Genomic DNA, 19,482 nt, shown 5'->3' on the forward strand with positions numbered 1-19,482 from the left:
AGAGGCGGGGCCAAAGCCTCCCTGTGCCGCAGAGGCCGGCTGCGTGCTTACGTAGCACGCACGACCGGGGGTGGGGCTGGCGGCCGCGGGCGGGCGGGCGGCGGAGGCGCGCGGCCTGGTCCCGCCGGCACCATGGCAAAAACTGTGGCCTATTTCTACGACCCTGACGTGGGCAACTTCCACTACGGTGAGGGAACATGATCGTTCGCGAGGGGCTGGGAAGTAGAGGTTTCAAGGGAAGGGTGGCAATCCCAGCGGTGGGAACTGACGAACTCTTCGCCCCACCCCCAGGAGCTGGGCACCCTATGAAGCCCCATCGCCTGGCATTGACCCATAGCTTGGTCCTGCATTATGGTCTCTATAAGAAGATGATCGTGAGTTTCGTCGCCTCTGCCGGGATTTGGGGCAGGGAGCGAGCTGCAGCCTTAGGGATAGGTGGGCTGGACTGTATGCACCAGGTGCCTCCCGCCCCTAGAGGTGGGGAAGGTGGATAGTAGACACTGGGAACACTCCCTATATGCAGTGCGTTAGGAGTGGCGTCCGTTGACGGAATGGGAGTTACCTTTTCACCTCAGGTTGCTCTTCCTTTGACCTTAGACCAGCCCTTAGCCTAGGATTAGAGCCTAGGGGCTGGTTTGAAGACAGAGCATGTTTCTTCTTTGCACTTTATTTTCTTTACATATTTATTCTGCTGGGCTGGGGATGGAACTCAGAGCTGGTCAAATGTTCTACCACTGAATTATGCCTAGTCCCTGCGTTTTAAGGCGTTGACAGTGCTATGGTACTGGGGATGGGATTTGGGTGTGAGGTTTACCTTCAGTTCCCACAACTTCGTGCCACCTTTCTTTACCTGCACACAGAACTCCAGGAACAACTCTGCAGGCCTGTGTGTAAATGTGTGTGCATGTATATAGAGCAGGAGATATCCTGGGTATTCTCCTTTCAATCCAGAATACTTCTGCACAGTTCTTAATTGCTACCCAGTTCTTCACCTCCCATATAGACACACGTTGTCTGTCCCCAGTTTGTAATTTATAGCTGTAGAATGGTATAATAGCTGACCCCATCCTTATGCACTTTGAGGATAATTAGTCAACAATATGTGTTTTACTGCTTGTGTTGAGGCACAGGCAGTGGTTTGGTCATGGAATAGATGGAGGTGATGTTAGTGCAGGAATCTGTGAATCCCTTGAGGGATTGTCAGCCTGTGCATCCCTGTGTTTTTTAGCAGAAGAAAAATCTTTTTTCTTTGCCTGATTTTCACAGGGGTATGTGAACTTTTCCTCCTCTCTCCCCCATCGAGGATGATAAATGTTTGGTTTGGCACCTTAAATTTAGATTAACTTGGCATATATCCCATGTATTTGACTTTACGATGAAGAACCCAGAGGGGAGACAAGTATGGAGAGACCCAGGACCAAGAGATCTAGGGAACAGGATAGGTGGATCAAGGCTCAGAGTTGAGAAGGTAGGAGAGGCTGAGCTGAAGATGGGAAGGAGAGGAAGTAGTCTCCAGAAGTCTTGATTTAACATAGCCCACCTGACTAATAGCCTCCTCTTCACTGACCTTGGACTCATAGAAAGAATAACAAGAGATAGGGGATGGGGGATTGTTTTTATGTGGTTTTGGACAATCTCTAGAGCTGGGTCAGCGTGGGTGGTCTCGACCTCGACCTCATGACTGGTGTAACCCTGCTTGGGTTCATCTTGTGTCTCCATCCCAAGGTCTTCAAGCCATACCAGGCCTCCCAGCATGACATGTGCCGCTTCCACTCTGAGGACTACATTGACTTCCTGCAGAGAGTCAGCCCCACCAATATGCAAGGCTTCACCAAGAGCCTTAACGCCTTCAACGTGGGCGATGACTGGTGAGGGAGGGGAGGATTGAAACTGGATTCAAGCACATTGATGCCAGGTCCTTCAATGAGGTCTTGTGTCAGCAGTGGGAGGATATGAAAGGGAGCCTGCTTGTCAGTGAATCATCATTCACTCATTTGTTTATTCAGTAAATATTTATTGGTCATTTGCCCTAGGCCAGGCACTGTGCTGAATGCAGGAGATACAATGATGAACAAAAAGAACAACATTTTGGGCTGGTGGAGTGGCTCAGGTGGTAGAGCACCTGACTAACAAGCCTGAGGCTCTGAGTTCAAGCCCCAGTGCCACAAAAACATGCAAAAAGAACAAAATTTTAATATTGTATCTGTGGTAAGTTCTGTGAAGAAGAGGTACATGATAGACTAATGAGAATGTGTACTTGGCAGAATTATTTAGCTTCAGAGTAGGGCTGTTCTCTAGAAGGGTTCTCTAGGTCTTCCTGGAGGAAGTAATGGAAAATTGAACTGATATCTGAAAAAAAGAAAAAGTAGAAAATAATTAGATAAAAGGTGATTTGAGGGTGAAGGGAGGGATATAGTGGGGGCAGTAGGGACAACATGTACTAAAGTTCTGTGGTAGGATAGAGTATGACTTATTTGAGGGACAGAAAAAAGGCAAAGCGCAGAATATGAAGAGGAAAGTGATCTAGATGGAGAGTAAAGGAAGCTTTTTAAAAAGTAAACAGCCCTGTTATGAATTAGGTTTTTTTTTTTTCCCCCTAGAGTAGAGGAAAGTCATTAAAGTGTTTTAAAAAGCAAAGAAGTGATTTGTTGTGGCCAGGTTTACAGTGAGCTTGTATTGCCTGTGGAAGACCCAGGGTTAGGCATTGTGGGAAAGTGAATGAACAACAAAGATGAGCTATGATCCTTGTTTACACTCCAGGATACACCCATGAAAAATAACCATAACAGCAGGGTACCTGTGGCCCTTGCCTGTAATCCTAGCTACTCAGGAGGCAGAGATCAGGAGGATCAAGTTTCAAAGCCAGTCTGTACAAATAGTTTGTGAGACCCTATCTCAAAAAAACCCATCACAAAAATAGGGCTGGTGGAGTGACTCAAGGTGTAGGCCCTGAGTTCAAACCCCAGTACCACCAAAAAAGAAAACACTGTAATAATTACCACATACCCAGTTCAATTTAAACTTTTTTAAGTCTTTTTTTTAGCAGTATTGGGATTTGAACTCAGGGCCTCATACTTGCTAGGCAGGTGCTCTGCTGCCTGAGCCATTCCACCAGCCCTTGATCTAAACTTTTTTTTAAGGAAAATATCAAACATTTCTGAAAGTAGAGTAGAGCAGTGAACTCCTCCATATCTATTACTCAGTTTCAAAACTTACAAGCAAATGGCCAGTCTTTCTTCATCTGCAAATCCTTCTGTTAGATTATATTAAAGCAAATCCCAGCCAGATGTGGTGGCGCACATGGGAGATTCTAGTGCTTAGGAGCCAGAGGCAGATGATTGCAAGTTGTAGGCCAGTCTTGCTATACAGCAGGACTCTGTCTCAAAAAAAAAAACCTCAAATGTTCACATATTTTTATCCATAAACATTTTACTATATGTTTCTATATAATACTCTTTAAAGATATTAATATCACACTTAAAATTTAATAGTAATTTTTAAATCAAATATGCAATTGATATTCAGAAACTCCAGTTTTGTTATTCATTTTACTTAAAAATCAGGATCTAAACAGTGTCCACACTTTGCATTTGATTGATGTCTCTTGAAACTTAATCTGTGGCCTTTTCCTTTCTCCCTTGAATTTATTCTTGAAGAAATTAGGTTGTTGATGCTGTAGAGTTTCTGACAGTGGCTGACTTTTGAGTGCTTACTGTGCTAGGTGTTATGCTGAGGGTTGCTGATATATCCACTTAATTCTCACACCAACCCTGAGATGTAATAGTCCATTTCCTGATGTTACACATACATAAATGGAAGTTTGGGGAGACTTAGGTAGTTTAGCCTGAGTCACGGAACGTATCAATGGAGGTGGCAGGGTTCAGATTCAGAGCCTAGGTTTTTTTGTTTGTTTTGTTTGTGAAAGGGTCTTGCTATGTAGCACAGGATGACCTTGAACTCATCTCCTGTCTCAGCCTCTTGAATGCTGGGATTACGGGTATACACCACCCCACCAGCTCAGAGCCCAGTATGAAGTGATAAAAACCACTTCATTAATCTGTTTCCCTGAAAGGACTTTTTTTTTTTAAGTGTTTTTATTAGTACAAAATAGTTGTACAGGGGGTTTCGTTTGACATTTCCATATATACGTATTATGAACCCCAGTTTGATTCATCCCTTCCTCCCCGCTTCTTAAAATGGTTCAACAGGTTTCAATGTCCCATATTCATACATGTGTAGAAAATATGTCAGCCATATTCACCCTCTTTTACCCATTTCGTTTACCCTCCCCTTCTTGCTTGTACCCTCCCCTTAACATGACTGTTTTGTATTACCGTCCTTTACTGTTTTGCTTGTGGGGTTTTGCCTTGGTATTTTATCTGTAAATATACTGTACTTTAATCAGTCTGATCTCCTCTATTACTCTTCTTTGCCCTGAAAGGACCTTCTGACAGAAGGAGCCAGAGCCTCAGAATAGAGGCCAACTCCTTACACCTTCCCATTATTATCCCCACAACTCACAGCATGCCTTCATCAATGAAGTTTTTTTTTTTAAAGATGGGTTCTCCCTATGTACCCCTGGTTGGTCTCGAACTTCTGATCTGCCTGCCTCAGCCTCCTGAGTAGTGGGATTGTAGTTGTAAGTCACCATACCCAACCTTCCAAAGCTTTTTTTTTTTTTTTAAATGGCACTAGGGTTTGAACTCAGGGCCTGGCACCTCTTGAGCCACTCTTCCAACCCTTTTGTATGATGGGTTTTTTAAGATAGGGTCTTGCAAACTATTTGCCTGGGGCTGGCTTTGAACCATGATCCTCTTTATGTCTGCTTCCCGAGTAGCTAGGATTATAGGCGTGAGCCACTGGTGCCCTGCTCCATGAAACCTTTCTTGACCATACTAGCCCACAAGTGCCCTGTTCCATATACACTGTACTGCTCATTTGGTGTTGAGTCACATGCTGACTTGGGAGGTTTCTTGTTTTTTTGGTTATTGTTCCTGCTGGTATTTCTGAGTTCACTTTCTAAGTCTGGGAATGCAGAGTCAGCTGTTAGGCCACAGATGGAGCCCTGTAATGTTCTTTTCGCAGTTAGGGAATACCACCTCAGGGCCATTTGTGCCTTATCAGTTGTCCTGCCAAACCTAAGCTAAGCAGGGGAAAGTTAAGTGTTAACTTAAGCAGTGGATTTTCCTTTTTTTGTTTTTTTAATTTAAATTAATTTCGGATTCTTTTGAAAGTAATCTGAGTAGCCAAATCATACCATAAGACTTTTAATGAAAAACAACAACAAAATCCCAGATCTATTACTTCCACTTACAAATGCCTCTCCCCAGTGGCAGCCACTGTCAGCTTCTTTACCTGTTTATTCTGGTGTTTATCTCTGTTTTGTTTATTTGTTTGTGGTACTGGTGTTTGAACTCAGGTTCTCTTGCTCTTACCTCTTGAGTCACTTTGCCAGCCCTTTCTTGGGATGCATTTTTTTCTAGATAGGGTGTCTAGAACTATTTGCCTGTACTGGCTTTGAATGGTGATCCTCCTGGTCTCCCGAATAGCTAGGATTACAGGGATAAGCCACCGGCACCTGGCTTGGTTCTTATCTTTGGATTTCAAAATAATAAGTTTACTACTACTGATCTTTTATATTTAGGAAATTCCAACTATGTGCTAGATACTATTTTGAATGCTTTGTGGCCATTTCCTCATGTAATCTATGAACTGAGGTTTGTTTGTTTATTGTTTTTTTAGAGACAGGGTCTTACTACATAGCCCAGGCTAACCTCAAACATACTATTTAATCCAGGCTGGCCTTGAGCCCACAATCCTCCTACCTTATCCTCCTGAGTACTGGAATTACAGGTATGCACCACCTTGCCCAATCAAACAGTGTTTATTATTGTCTCCTTACAGATAAGAACATTTAGGTACCGAAAGGTTAAACAGCTGGCTCAACTTCACTATCATTAGTAGATATTTGAACTTAGGTAGTCTGGCTTCTTTTTTTTTTTTTTTCCCCCGGTACTGGGGCATGAGCTCAGGGCCTTCACCTTGAGCCACTCTACCAGCCCTATTTTTGTGAAGGGTTTTTCGAAATAAGGTCTTGTGAACTATTTGCCCGGGCTGGCTTTGAACTTTGATCCTCCTGATCTCTGCCTCCTGAGTAGCTAGGATCACAGGCGTGAGCCACCAGCACCCAGCATGGCTTCTGACTCTGTGCTTATAATCTTACTACCCTAGATTGTCTCTGATCATTTTTTCTTCATTTCCCAATTTTAGGTATTGGCTACTGAATGGAATCTGAGTGTTCCATTTCTCATACCATCAGCTGGCTTCCTTCCCCTTCTCTCCCAGTTTCACAATGTAGTTATATCACAAGTTTTTAATCAATAATTTTTTTTTTTTTTGATGTTACTTGGGTTTGAACTCAGTGTTTCATGCTTGCTAGGTAGGTGTTCTACCACTTGAGCCACACCTCCAGCCCTTTTTTCTGTGGTTATTTTGGAGATAGGATCTCGCTTTTTGCCTGGGCTAGCCTTGAACTGCCATCCTTCTGATCTCAGCTTCCCAAATAGCTAGGATTACAGGCATGAGCCACTAACACCCAGCTATCAATCAGTTTTCTATGACATTAGTATAAGTAAAAATTCATTTACTAGGAAGCCAAATAGTACTATTATTATTTAATCCAGTTTCATGTACAACCTTTATTTTTTTGTGTGTGGTACTGGAGTTTGAACTCAGGGCCTACACTTTGAGTCACTTCACCAGCCCTTTTTTTTTTTTGTGATGGGTTTTTTTGAGATAGGGTCTCGAGAACTGTTTACCCAGGCTGATTTAGAACCTCGATCTTCCTGATCTCTGCCTCCTGAGTAGCTAGGATTACTGGAGCTGATAATTTCATTATTTTTTTCATTTGCTTAGGCTTCTTTCCAAATTCTTTGAGAAGTTAAAATTTTGTTTTTCACAAGGTCAGATGTGTCAGTTTTCTTGGAGACCTAAAACTAGGGATTTTTTTTTTTGTGGTGGTGGGGGTTGCTGTGGCTTGAACCCAGGGTTTTGCACATGCTAGGTACATGCTCTACCACTGAGCCTAAAAATCTAAGTTTGGAATTTTTGAAGTGTTTTTTTTTAAAGTTAGGTTTATAAAATTATAGTCCACACAGTCAAATTCCCTGTTGTTAGGTGTCACATTTCTGAGGGTTTTGATGGAATGTATCAGGGCACAGACTATTTCCCTTACTTCACACAGGTCCCTCATACCTTTTTGTAATCAATGCCTTCTTTCTACCTTAGCTCTAGGCTATTAATGATCTGCTGTCTATTCTTATATTTTGCCTTTTCCAGAATGTTATATAAATGGAGTCATGCAATAATATAGCTTTTGTGTCTGGTTTCAAGCCATTCCTTTTTATAAAGAATGAAGGTGGTTATCATTATAGCTGACATGTGGCTCATAGTGCCACACAATGAGCTAAAGACTTTCCGTCAATTAGCTCAGTATTACTGTTTCACATAAATAAGACTGCAATTCTTTTTGCAAAATGTGACTATAAAGAATATTACTGAACATTGTGTCAAAGTGTGGTACACACAGAAGCCTTATGTTTTTTCTCAACTTATTTCCTTTTTCTTTGTATATTCAAGAACCTAGAAGCTGTTTGCTTCTCTTCCCATGTAGGGTACAAATTTCCTGACAGAGTTAAATGCTTCTTTACTTCTCATCCTGTGCTTTGCAGAGGGCTTAGTACATGATTTAGTCCAAAATATTTGTTGAATAGATTTGCAGGTAGCTCAGTTGTGTAGGAGGGGGAAAGAAGGCTATTGGATAGTGGGAATTGGAGGAGTTTGGGTGGGAGGGAGGTGTAGGAAGGGACTGGACACTGGCAAGAAGGTTTCACTCCACCCTTCTTCCCTGCAGCCCAGTGTTTCCCGGGCTCTTTGAGTTCTGCTCCCGTTACACAGGTGCCTCTCTGCAAGGAGCAACCCAACTGAACAACAAGGTAACATAGTTCTGAGCCCTGTTTCCCCTTTCCTGTCAGGCTCCAGACTCAGGGCTATAACCCTGATCATGGGCACCCAGCTTCAGGGGTAGGCAAGAGGAGGACTGTAAGGTGTATGTTTGTCTTTCAGATCTGTGATATTGCCATTAACTGGGCTGGTGGTCTTCACCATGCTAAGAAGTTTGAGGTGAGTGAGGAGGTGATGGGGGAGACAGTGGCTACCATAGTGTGGGTAGTCAGGATGACAGTGGGGGCAGGTAGTTAAGAATTGTTCCTCTATAAGATCATTGTCTCGCCATAGGCTTCTGGCTTCTGCTATGTCAACGACATTGTAATTGGCATCCTGGAGCTTCTCAAGTAAGTGGCCTAGAAAGAAATAGGGGCACTTATGAGACTTGGCTGAGGAGGTCCCTCAGACTCAGTTCTGGTCCTTCCTCTAGCCTCCCTTCTCCTCCACTGGCTTCTTCCAAGTTCTTGATGCTTCCCTTAGGCTCCCTCTTCCTCTGCTTTGCTACAGATTTCCTGCTCCCTGCTCACATTTAAGTCTTCTCTGCACATCCCTCTCCTGTCCCTGCCTCTAGCCTTCAGGCTGGAGCCCAGGGCTACCCTTACGCAACTAATGGTGTTAGGTTTCAGGTGGCTTGGCCAGAAGCAGCCTCTAAATAATTCTACACCCTGTGTTTGGGAGGAGTGGGTTGGGTGGGGACTTTGCCTCTACTCAGATGTTGGCTTTGCCCTTACCCTAGGTACCACCCTCGGGTGCTCTACATTGACATCGACATCCACCATGGTGACGGGGTTCAGGAAGCCTTCTACCTCACTGACCGGGTTATGACTGTGTCCTTTCACAAATACGGAAATTACTTCTTCCCTGGGACAGGTAGGGAATAAGGATTACTGTCCCCTTTGTAACCCTCAGCTTTTTTTTGTTGTTTGGTTTGTCATTTTGAGACAGGGTCTTGCTACGTAGTGTAGGCTGGCCTCAAACTCAAGATCCTTCTGCCTCAGCCTCTCAAGTGCTGATATTGTAGGCATGCACTACCAAACCCAGTTACCCCTCAGCTTTTTACCATGACTTGACTCCTTAAACCTTCTGGTCTGAGCTCAGATGTCCCTTCCCAAGAGAAGCCTTTTGGACCACTCCATTACGGTAATCACCTGCTTCTCTATTATTCTGTTACATTACCCTGTCTGTTTCTTTTAGAGTACTCACTGCTAGTTCTATTTATTGTGGGTTGTTGTTTTTTTTTTTTCTTACTGTCCTTCTTCATTATGCCCACCTCTAAGAGTTTGAGCTTGGTAAGGATTTCATGAATTTCATTAGTAATGTTCATTGCTGTATCCCCTTTGCCTACTACACATCTTAGTTCATGGTAGCTCATCAGAAATATTTGTTGGTGAAGTTGGAGTGTCTCAAGTGGTAGAACACTTGCCTAGCAAGTACGAGGCTCTGAGTTCAAACCCCTGTACTGACAAAAAAGAAAATTTTGTTGAGCCAAGTGTGGTAGTATATTCCTATAGTCTCAGCACTTGGGAGGCTGAGGCAGAGGATCAAGAGTTTGAAGTCAGCTTGGGTAGCTTAGTGAGGTCCAGGCCAGCCTGGGTTGCATAGCAAAACCATGTCTCAAAAAAATTTTTTTTGGTTGTTTTTGAACAAATGCAAGTTGCCAGACATTTAGTGGCTGTAGGAGCTCTACTGGGTCATGGAAGTTTTCCATGCATGGGCCCCCTCCCCTCCACTTCTCTGTAGGTGACATGTATGAAGTTGGAGCAGAGAGTGGCCGCTACTACTGTCTCAATGTGCCCTTACGGGATGGCATTGATGACCAGAGTAAGTACTGACATTTCCTTCTTCACTCTTCCCCTTCTTTCTATGAACTAACCTCTTCTGCCTGGATTGTCTACTGTTGGGCCACATGTCCTTAAGGATGAATGGCCTTCAGAGGGACCGTGAACTCCTGGCAACTGTATGCTGCGTTATGTGTTTGTACTTTTTCTGGGAAGAGAGTCATTAGCTTTCATCAGTCACTCATAGCAGTCTGGGACCCCCTCTGTAAGTTCAGAACCAGTGGTTTGGTTCTGGGGGTTGCCTCTTTCCTGGGCTACATGCTCTCTCAGCCCCCTTTTCCCTTTTGTTCCCTGTCTCCCCATCCCCTTGGGGTGCCAGGTGCCCATCTTTGGCCCTCTCCCAGGTTACAAGCACCTTTTCCAGCCGGTCATCAACCAGGTGGTGGACTTCTACCAACCCACATGCATTGTGCTCCAGGTAATGCTGTTAGCACCCCCTCAGGAGGGCTTGCCCGGGCTTGGGGAATGAGATTGGGAAGAGGAGGTTCCCTAGATTGGTGTTATTCTTGATGTTCTGATCAATTATGTCATTGCAGCTTCCTGGTGTTTTGTTTTTTTGCAGTGTGGAGCTGACTCTCTGGGCTGTGATCGATTGGGCTGTTTCAATCTCAGCATACGAGGGCATGGGTGAGACTTGCCCTTCTTCTTTTCCCCCAGGTTTTCTTTTTCAGGGCCTTGCCCTTGGTAGGTAGGCAGATGCTCTGCCACTTGAACCGTGCTCCTAGCCCTTTTTGCCTTAGTTATTTTTCAGATAGATCTTGCTTTATGCCCCAGGCCAGCCTGAACCACAGTATTCTCATTTATGCTTCCTATAGTTGGGATGGCAGGTCCATGCTGCAATGCCAAGCTTCTATTGACTGAGATGGGATCTTGCAAACTTTTTGCCTGGGCTGGCCTTGAACCTCCATCCTCCCAATACTGCCTCGCATCCCCCAGGTTTTCAAGTGGTCTTAGGACTCTGTACATGGAGTGAGAGTATTGGGGAATTTTCTCATCTCTTCTTGAGAATCAGCAATAGCTACAAATTGTATTTGAACTGGAAATGTCACCTTGAATAGAGTTCCCTAGATGACCATTCATTCGCAGTAGTTTTTTTATTAAATACCTGTTATGTTCCGAGTAGTGTACTAAATGACAGAGATTTAATGGGAAACACTTTTGGAGTTTACAGTTTATCAAATGATGCAGTCAAAACATAGTAAGCAAGAGAGATAAGTACATTGTTATAAATCCTATGAAGGAAAATAATAGAAAGCTGAGACATGGGTAATACTGGGAATCTATTTTAGGTAGCATGATTTAGAAAGCGTTTTCTGAGGAGTTGAAATGGGAGCTGAGACCTGGAGGCTGAGAAGGAGCAAACCATAGAAGATGTAGAGAGAAGCTTGTCCCAAGCAGTGAGAAGGACCACAAAAGGCTCTGAGGCTGAAAGAGCTGATGTCTTAAAGGAGAGGAAATAAAACCAGCAAGGCCAGAACATGGGGAGCAAGTTGGAGGTAGTTTGTGGTGAGGTCGTGGAAGCTGGCCATCCTGAGATTGTGCAGACCTTTTAGACCCTGGTAAGGAGTTTGAATTACATTCCATAGATGATGGGAAACGAAGAATTTTGAGCAGGGAATGACATGATCCAATGTCATTTTAAGAGACTGTTCTGACTGTTGAATGGAGAAAGGTCTGGGTGGAAGTGAGGGGGATAGGATATGTAATAGGAAGACCAGTTAAGAAGTCCTTGGCATTATTTGGGCAGGAGATGTGATGTGCAGGCTAAGGTGGAGGAGATAGTGATGGAGAGAAGTATTCTGAAGGCTTGAACTGACAGATTGGAATAGCTGAATAATAGATGGGGTGCCATGTAGCATGTTGAGTAGGATAGAAGTGAGGGTGTGTTTTATTTTAAAATTTTTATTGACACACAAAATATTAAAGTCCACAAACCTTAAGGGTACAATTCAATAAATTCTACTATCCAGATTAAGATATAGAACATTTGGCAGTACTAGGCTTTGAACTCAGCTTTGTGCTTGCTAGGCAGGTACTGTAGTGCTTGAGCCATGCCTCCAGCAGATAATTCCCTTTGCCCCTTTCTGTGCAATACCTAGAGGTATATACATTGGCGCCACTCATTCCTCTGGTTCCTTTTAACAGGGAATGTGTTGAATATGTCAAGAGCTTTAATATCCCTCTACTGGTGCTAGGTGGTGGTGGCTATACTGTCCGAAATGTTGCCCGCTGCTGGTGAGTACCCTTCCTGATTTTCCTCCTCCTTTGTTGTCCAGTGTGGGTTCTCTGAGCTTGGCCAGGTGTGCTCTTCAGTCTACTTAGTCAGTTGGCCTACCCGCTTTTGCTTGTTGGTTACAGGACATATGAGACATCACTGCTGGTAGAAGAGGCCATCAGTGAAGAGCTTCCCTATAGTGGTAAGGTCCACCTCCCAACACACTTCAACAGGAAGGAAGGCCATTCTCACCAGCCCTCAGAAAGACCTTGTTTGAAGGCAAATAGGTTTTATACTGTGGAGCTCTGCAAAATACACCCCTGAGCTCAGAGCAAAGCAAAGATTGGGCTGCAGGGGAATCTGGATGAGGAGAGAAGAGATCAGAAAGTCTTGGGACCTGCCTGTATCCATTTGAGCCATACTTCCTGCCTAATCTCCTCTTCTTATCTCTTCTACTCTCCAAGAGTACTTCGAGTACTTTGCCCCGGACTTTACCCTCCATCCAGATGTCAGCACCCGCATCGAGAATCAGAACTCACGCCAGGTCAGCAGCTTGGAGAAGCTGGGCACAAAGATAATGGAGCTCAGGAGAGGTCCATGATGTGGAAGTAGAAGCCAAAGAGATGGAAGTTCTAAGCTATCACTGTTATCAGCCAGGAGGCAGCTTAGGATAAAGTAGAAGCAGTCAGAGTTTGTGGGGAGGGAAAGTTATCAGCTGGGGGATCTGAACTTGAAGTTCAGATCCAGGATGTTAGGGGTAGAAGAAAGCAAGAAGGGTGGATGCCCTGGGAATCGCTAGAAATTGTCGACTCTGTTTTCCTATCTCCAACCAGTATCTGGACCAGATCCGCCAGACAATCTTTGAAAACCTAAAGATGCTGAACCATGCACCTAGTGTCCAGATCCACGATGTGCCTGCAGACCTCCTGACCTATGACAGGACTGATGAGGCGGATGCAGAGGAGAGGGGTCCTGAGGAGAACTACAGCAGGTCTGGGGCAGGGACTTGAGAGCCAGCAATTCCAGCAGGCTTGCTGGGGAGGCTTACAAAGGAAAGAGTAAATTGGAAAGCAATAGCATACTCGTCCCTGGTTTACCTCCAAGTCCCTTGTTCTCTCTTTTTTTTTTTTTGCCATTTTTAATGACAAAAGTAATGCATATTTATTGTAAAAATTATAAACAGCATCAAAATATGTTGTTTTCTTTCATATAATACCAGGCTTATTCTGTAGAAGTAACCACTATCGATAGTTTGATTCATATCTTTTCAGGTAGAACTTTTCTATAGATTACAAGTATACTTCTATATGTACATATAAACACATGCACTTCATAGAGGTGGTTGTTTGTGAGTTTTTTGGGCTTTCTTTTCGGTGGCACTGGGGTTTGAACTCAGGGCTCATGCTTTTACTGTTTGAGCCACTCCACCAGCCCTTTCAGCCCTTTTTTGTGATGCATTTCTTCGAGATAGGGTTGCATGACATATTTGCCTGAGGGTGGCTTCGAACTGCAATCCTTAGGATCTCTGCCTCCAGAGTAGCTAGGATTACAGGTGTAAGCCACCAGTGCCCAGCTTTGTTTTTGTAGTTTTTTGTTAATACAAGTAGGAACATTCTGTACATGTTTCTCTACAGCTTGTATTTTCTTCTTTTTTTTGTGGTAGTGGAGTTTGAACTCAGGGCCTCATGCTTGCTAGGCAGGTGCTGTATCACTTGAGCCATGCCCCTAGTCCTTTTTGCTTTAGTTATTTTTCAGGTAGGGTCTTCCTTTTTGCCTGGGCTGGCCTGGACTGTAATCATTCTACTCAACCTCCTGGGTAGCTGGGATCACAGATATGTACCACCCTGCCCAGCTTATTGGTTGAGATGGAGTTTCACTAACTTTTTGCCCAGGTCTTCTAATCACAGTCTTCCCATTTGATGCCTCCTAAGTAGCTGGGATTACATGTGTGAGCCCCCTGTGCCTGACTTTTTAAAAAAAAAGATGTACCTTTCCATGTCAGCTTATATAGATTGCCTTTGGCATTTTATCAGCTGTATAATAGTCCATTGTGTGGTTATAGCATAATTTAACAATTACTGTTCACGGACATTTAATTCTCACACACACACCCTTTTTCTTTTATTATAACAGCAGTAAAAAGTGTGGCAGTGAACCCCTTTATTTATTCATCTTTGCATGCTTATTTGAGTGAGTTAGAGTCCTAGAATTATTGCTGTTAGGTCAAAGGCTGTGTGCAGTAAAATTTTTCATATTTGCTGCCAAATTGCCTTCTAAAAAATCTGTGGCAGTTTACCTTTGTTTCAGCTCAGTCCTGTGTATTGAGCTGGACAGGTCACTGCCCACATAATACTCTATAAAGCTCTTTGATTTTTCTGTTGTGTTCACTTTATCAGGTTTGCTAAGTGTATAGTGGTTACATTGTTCTTTTATTTTTCAAAAAAAGCCTTTATCTTTCTGAGATCCATACCAATATATTTATAGATGGAATGCATTTGGGGGAAACAAAGACCAGGATAGATTTTTTTAAACCCCAAACAAGCTTTTCTGAAAAGATGAAGGGAAAGGGCAACAGAACCCAGAAGTGCAGACAGAGATGCACTTAGTGGAGAATAGATCTCCTTATGTGACCGAGGGACAAGCAGAACTGAACAGTGCAGGACACCCAGTCCTGCTACCATGCAGTATCTGAGGTTGAAGCTGTCTGTGTTGCAGACTGGGATGGGCTTCTCAGCCCCTGTAAGTGCTTCTGGGCCGTATAGTTCTGGCTTCCATCTGTCTCCTCTGGATCTGGGCTTTACTGTTGTGATCCTTGGGACTTCTCCAGTTCCCCTCCTTCATGAGTACCCCCTTAGTCCCTGGCCTGTAGAAGGAAGTATCAAAACATCTGGCTTCAGGACTTCCTTTTTTTTTTTTTTTGGATTACTGGGGTTTGAACTCAGGGCCTCAGGCTTGCTAGGCAGATATTGTACCACTTGAGCCACTCTGCCAGCTCGGTACTTCCTTTTTTGAAACATCATCTCCTTTTTATCTTCTCCAGGTCTTTAAAGCTTGACATTTGGAAATTGATTTTCACTGTCTGATTTGCTTTGGCAAACCTATTTTTAGGTTCTTCTTTTTCTTGAATTTTGGCTTTTTCATCCATAGTTTCAGGCTGACGTGTGGATCTAGTCTCCACATTATACCATACTCTTTCAACAGCTAGCAGATGCCTCAGGCCTCTTCCTGTTCCTAACCCTACCTCCTTGGCAGAGCACTCACTGGGTTCCTGTTCTTTGATGCTCATAGCTCCAGCTTGCATATGACTTGCAGAGTAGCAATAAAAAGAGTTAACACTTTTGAAGATTTGCCAAGTACCAGACTCTATACTAAGTACTTTATATTGCAACATGCATATCATCATGTTCTTATCCTGACATGACAACCTGAAGAGGGGGCTCATACCCTAATATTACCAGAGGAGGAATCTAAGGCTCAGAGGTTAAGTAACTTTCCTAGGATCATACAGCTAGTTAAATATCAGGGCTGAGTTTCAAACTTGACTCCATACATTCCACCCTTGTGCACTTAGAGGTAACAGACATAGGTCACTGAGTGGACAGGACCTTCCCTAGCTTACTGAGTTCTTCAGCTTCTCTTTGGTGACTTTTTCAATTCTCTGCTTGTCTCAGAGAATAGTTTGTTTTCTTTTGTTTTGTGGCGGTACTGGGGTTTGAACTAAGGGTCTCGTTGCTAGGCAAGTACTCTACCACTTGAGCAGGCCCTCAGCCCCGGAGAATAGTTTTTCAAAAAGAAACCAGTATTAAATATTTATTGAGCGCTGCGTTGCTTTCATGTTCCTCTCACTTCAAGTTTATAACATCATGTCAATCTTCTGCTAAAACTTCTTTTGCACTTAGAAGAAATCTCAGGTTTCTGACTGTGGCTTAAAAAGGCCCTGCATGCTGGTCCTTCCCTGTATCCCTGATCTTACCTGTCACTACTCTCCTACATGGACACAACTCCTAGCCATCCTGGCCTTCTTGTCCTTATGAAACACAGCAATTTCTTACCACCTTATGATTTATGTATTTGGTTTTCTTATGGTGTGGAATTGTCTTCCTGAGATCTTTCCTGGCCAGCTTCTTCTCAGACTTTAGGTCTTTCATTCTTAGAACCACCCTCTGAAATCACCCTTTTCTTCCATCACTCTCAGTCATGTCACTTTATTTTATTCATAGACTCTCTATCATCTGAAATTACTGTATCTATTTATATTGTTATTGTTGATCTCATTTATTAGGTAAGCTTTTTGAGGATAGAAGGAAACCTTGTCTGACTAATTCTCTAGGTCTTTTTTTTTTTTTTTCTTTTCAGTACTGCGGTTTGAACTCAGGGCCTTCACCTTGAGCCATTCCACTAGCACTTTTTTGTGATGGGTTTTTTCGAGGTAGGGTCTCACCAACTATTTGCCTGGGGTTGGCTTCAAACCAAGATACTTCTGATCTCTGCCTCCTTAGTAGCTAGGATTATAGGCGTGAGCCACCGGCGCTTGTCCTGCTGGGGTCTTTGACAGTGCCTGGCACAAAGTAGTCTCTGGAAATGTTTACTGATTATGCAAATGGTGAATGCATAGCAATCAATCTCTGCCAACAAGAAGAGGGGAATGGTTCTCTTGACAGAGAGAGCCTGAGAAATGGCTCCAGAGAAGGTGCTGGGAGAAGACTGGAACTTGGAGGGTAAGCTCCTGATCTCTCTCCTCTTGCTTTGCAGGCCAGAGGCACCCAATGAATTTTATGATGGAGACCATGACAATGACAAGGAAAGTGATGTGGAGATTTAAGAGCAGCTCGGGATGCTGTGTTCCATGGAATTTCTTTTCACCTCTTGGTTGTGTGGGAGGGAAAGATGTGGTTTCACCAATTCTGGGCTGGTCACCCCCAGGGCTCTTACTAATTCAGGGGAAGGACATGAAGACCATATATGGTTCTAGAACCATCTAATCCCTTTTCCTTTCTCTACCACAGCTTGATGATGGTACCTCAGGATGGGATGGGGACAGGGATAACTGTCTCTGGATGATTATGGGTGTTGGGCCCTAGAGGCCTTTCCCCAGTTCTTCTGGCCCCTTATTTTTCCCTGTTTCCCTCTAACCCAGAGACTTTTAGGGGTGGAGGGGTAGACAGGACTGAGATTGCCTTTGGCATCCTCTCCTGGGTTTTCTTACTGCGGCCTTGTTCAAGGGCAGGTGAAGAATAAGAGTTTTGGAGGCTTTGGCTCCCTAACACCTTAACCCCAGATGATGTAGTGCGGTTTCAAGTAGGGAAGGATATGAAAATGTCTTGTTCTAACTTTTGGCTTTATGTCCATTTTACCACTTTTTATCCAATAAACCAAATTGGTATTTTTTGTACCTTTCTGGGACTCTTTAATTATTGCTACATACCTATGTATGAAGGGAGAGAGGAATAGGGGTGATGATACATACAATAACATTCATTCAGCACTCTATGTTAGTCCCTATGTCTGTGTTCTATGTAGATTATTTTGCTTATATATAGGGAGTTTTTAGAACATTCTGGTTAAAAGTTAGGTAATCCTGGGCAGATTACTGGTTTAAGAGGGAGTAGAAGATGACTTCATATTTTGGAACATGGGTAATTGGCATGATGATGCTAGTGAAGATACACTGACATGAAACATGGTGAGTGCTTAGCATAGTGTAGGATGTGAAAATTGCTTACTAACAGTCTTTGTGAAGAACATTGCTGGAGGCTGGTGGAATGGCTCAAGTGGTAAGAGTGCCTGCCTAGCAAGCGTGAGGCCCTGAGTTCAAACCCCAGTGCAGCAAAAAAAAAAAAAAAAAAAGCTGGGTACTGTAGTGATCATAATGTGGACCCTTTTCTGGAGGAGTTTATAATCAGGAAAGAGTATGATAAATGTACATGTCAGCAGTGGTACAAGAAAGAGGAGTGATAGTTGGGGTCACTCCTCCCATCCTTTCACTCCTGTTTCTGAACATTCTAGCTTAGAAACTGAGTAGTTTTTGAACTATTCTGGAATGTGGCCTGGATAGTTCTATGCAACTTTCCATTAAGTAATTGGAAGATAGGGAGCTCTAGGGACATGGAGGCTACACTTAGGAGCCACCCAGCTCAGCAGAGTCCCTGGTATTACCCTAACAAGGCACTGGGGGCTCCAGTGAGTAAATCACTGATTGACCTCCAGGAACTTACACTTGATCTCATGCCAGCTGTGGTCAAGATTACTGTTTTTTGCGAGGGCCCACTGGGTGCTTAGGCTGTTAGCAATGATTAATTTGTCCACATTGGGAACATATCTAGAAAGTAGCAGACCTAGAATTCGGAACCGGGCAATGTAACTCCAGAGCTAGTCTAGTTCAGAGTCTAGCACTTGAGCTGAACAAAGCTCTGTTCTTGGCACATGTCTTTAAATACATGGTAGCATTCCGATTTTAATTTTTTTCATATGCTCGCTCCACGGGTATTAAACACTTGAAAACTGCATTATCCCTGAAAGCCCAACACTAAATTCCCTACCAGGATAACAGTCTTATTCGAATTTTGGTTCAGATAATAATACCCTGTTTTGGGCTGCAAGGTCTAGGTTTTATAGCCACGTGGGCGCTGCTTAGGAGCCGAGTCTGCGCTGCTCCAGCCGCCAGGGGGCGGTGCTCCCCACTGCGGCCACTGAGAGCTGCACCGCCCACTCCACCCCCCAGCCCCCCCACGTGGGTCCGAATGGTTAGGCCCGCATGCAGGTAGCGCGGCTTCCCTCCACCCCCTTCCCTTCCCCCATTGGTAGGGGCTGCGGGTCCGGGCGGAAGTGGGGCAGGCGGGCGGGAGCGAGGCGTCACCGTTGTATATTCATGAAGCGCGCGCAGCTCGGCATGCTAATGAGGCGGGGCGCGGCGGCCGGCTAAGAAGCTGCTGGGCGGCGGCGGCGGCTGGCGCGGAGCAGCCGGGCGGGAGCGGCGTAGGCGCGGGGTCAGTGGCCAGCGCGAACCCGGACATGGAGCCGTCCGGTGGGGGCCCGGGGCCCGGCCGTGGGACCCGGGACAAGAAGAAGGGTCGGAGCCCGGATGAACTGCCTGCGACGGGAGGCGACGGCGGCAAATCCAAGAAATTCGTGAGTGTCCCTCCCACCCCGCTCCCTCAGCCTTGCCCGATAGCTGCCCCTCTGGACTCCGGAGACCTCCGCAGCCCGCCCCGGGGGCGCTTGCCGGTGTCTCGGGAGCCGCCCCCGCGCCTCCCTTCCTCGTTTCTCTGGGTCCTTGGCTCGGCAATCCGAATTCTCCCCCTCCGGGACCTCGGGAAGCCCCGGAGTCCCACCTGGCCCGGACCCCGCTACCTCAGGGTTTCTCTCTCTGCCCAGCTCGCACCTCTGCCCTCCCGCCCCCATGGCCCCGCCGGTTCTCAGCCCTAC

At 44.7% G+C, this 19,482-nt stretch overlaps 2 protein-coding genes across 4 annotated transcripts in view; both read left to right on the plus strand.

Moving 5' to 3' along the window:
• The first annotated feature begins 33 nt into the window (after window positions 1-33).
• Window positions 34-17,449, plus strand: Hdac3 (histone deacetylase 3). Of its 2 annotated transcripts, XM_020156034.2 has the most exons (15): window positions 34-187; window positions 292-374; window positions 1,726-1,868; window positions 7,913-7,994; window positions 8,125-8,181; window positions 8,296-8,351; window positions 8,741-8,874; window positions 9,745-9,825; window positions 10,187-10,260; window positions 10,405-10,469; window positions 11,988-12,077; window positions 12,201-12,259; window positions 12,522-12,601; window positions 12,891-13,048; window positions 16,810-17,449. In XM_020156034.2, exons 1-15 carry the CDS (start codon window positions 133-135, stop codon window positions 16,877-16,879), a joined length of 1,287 nt encoding a protein of 428 aa, XP_020011623.1. In that variant the 5' UTR covers window positions 34-132; the 3' UTR covers window positions 16,880-17,449. The 2 variants fall into 2 exon arrangements, with proteins under 2 accessions (XP_020011623.1, XP_020011624.1); XM_020156035.2 differs by lacking the exon at window positions 292-374 and having other exon boundaries at window positions 87-187.
• A 1,503-nt stretch (window positions 17,450-18,952) lies between these two features.
• Diaph1 (diaphanous related formin 1) overlaps window positions 18,953-19,482 on the plus strand; it is a 100,278-nt gene continuing 99,748 nt past the window's right edge. The window contains exon 1 of one of the 2 annotated variants that reach the window (XM_074076784.1): window positions 18,953-19,185. In XM_074076784.1, the coding sequence (XP_073932885.1) occupies window positions 19,069-19,185 (117 nt within the window). In that variant the 5' untranslated portion in view covers window positions 18,953-19,068. The remainder of the gene's footprint in view (window positions 19,186-19,482) is intronic. The other variant, XM_074076785.1, reaches the window with a different exon arrangement.

This window comes from Castor canadensis, chromosome 6, assembly GCF_047511655.1.
Source record: "Castor canadensis chromosome 6, mCasCan1.hap1v2, whole genome shotgun sequence".
NCBI classification, from domain to species: domain Eukaryota; kingdom Metazoa; phylum Chordata; class Mammalia; order Rodentia; family Castoridae; genus Castor; species Castor canadensis.

Coding starts and splice junctions, on each gene's coding strand:
- Hdac3 (XM_020156034.2), top strand. CDS start 133: ATGGCAAAAACTGTGGCCTATTTCTACGACCCTGACGTGGGCAACTTC. Junction 188..291: donor CGTGGGCAACTTCCACTACG/GTGAGGGAACAT, acceptor CCCCACCCCCAG/GAGCTGGGCACCCTATGAAG. Junction 12,078..12,200: donor CGAAATGTTGCCCGCTGCTG/GTGAGTACCCTT, acceptor TGTTGGTTACAG/GACATATGAGACATCACTGC.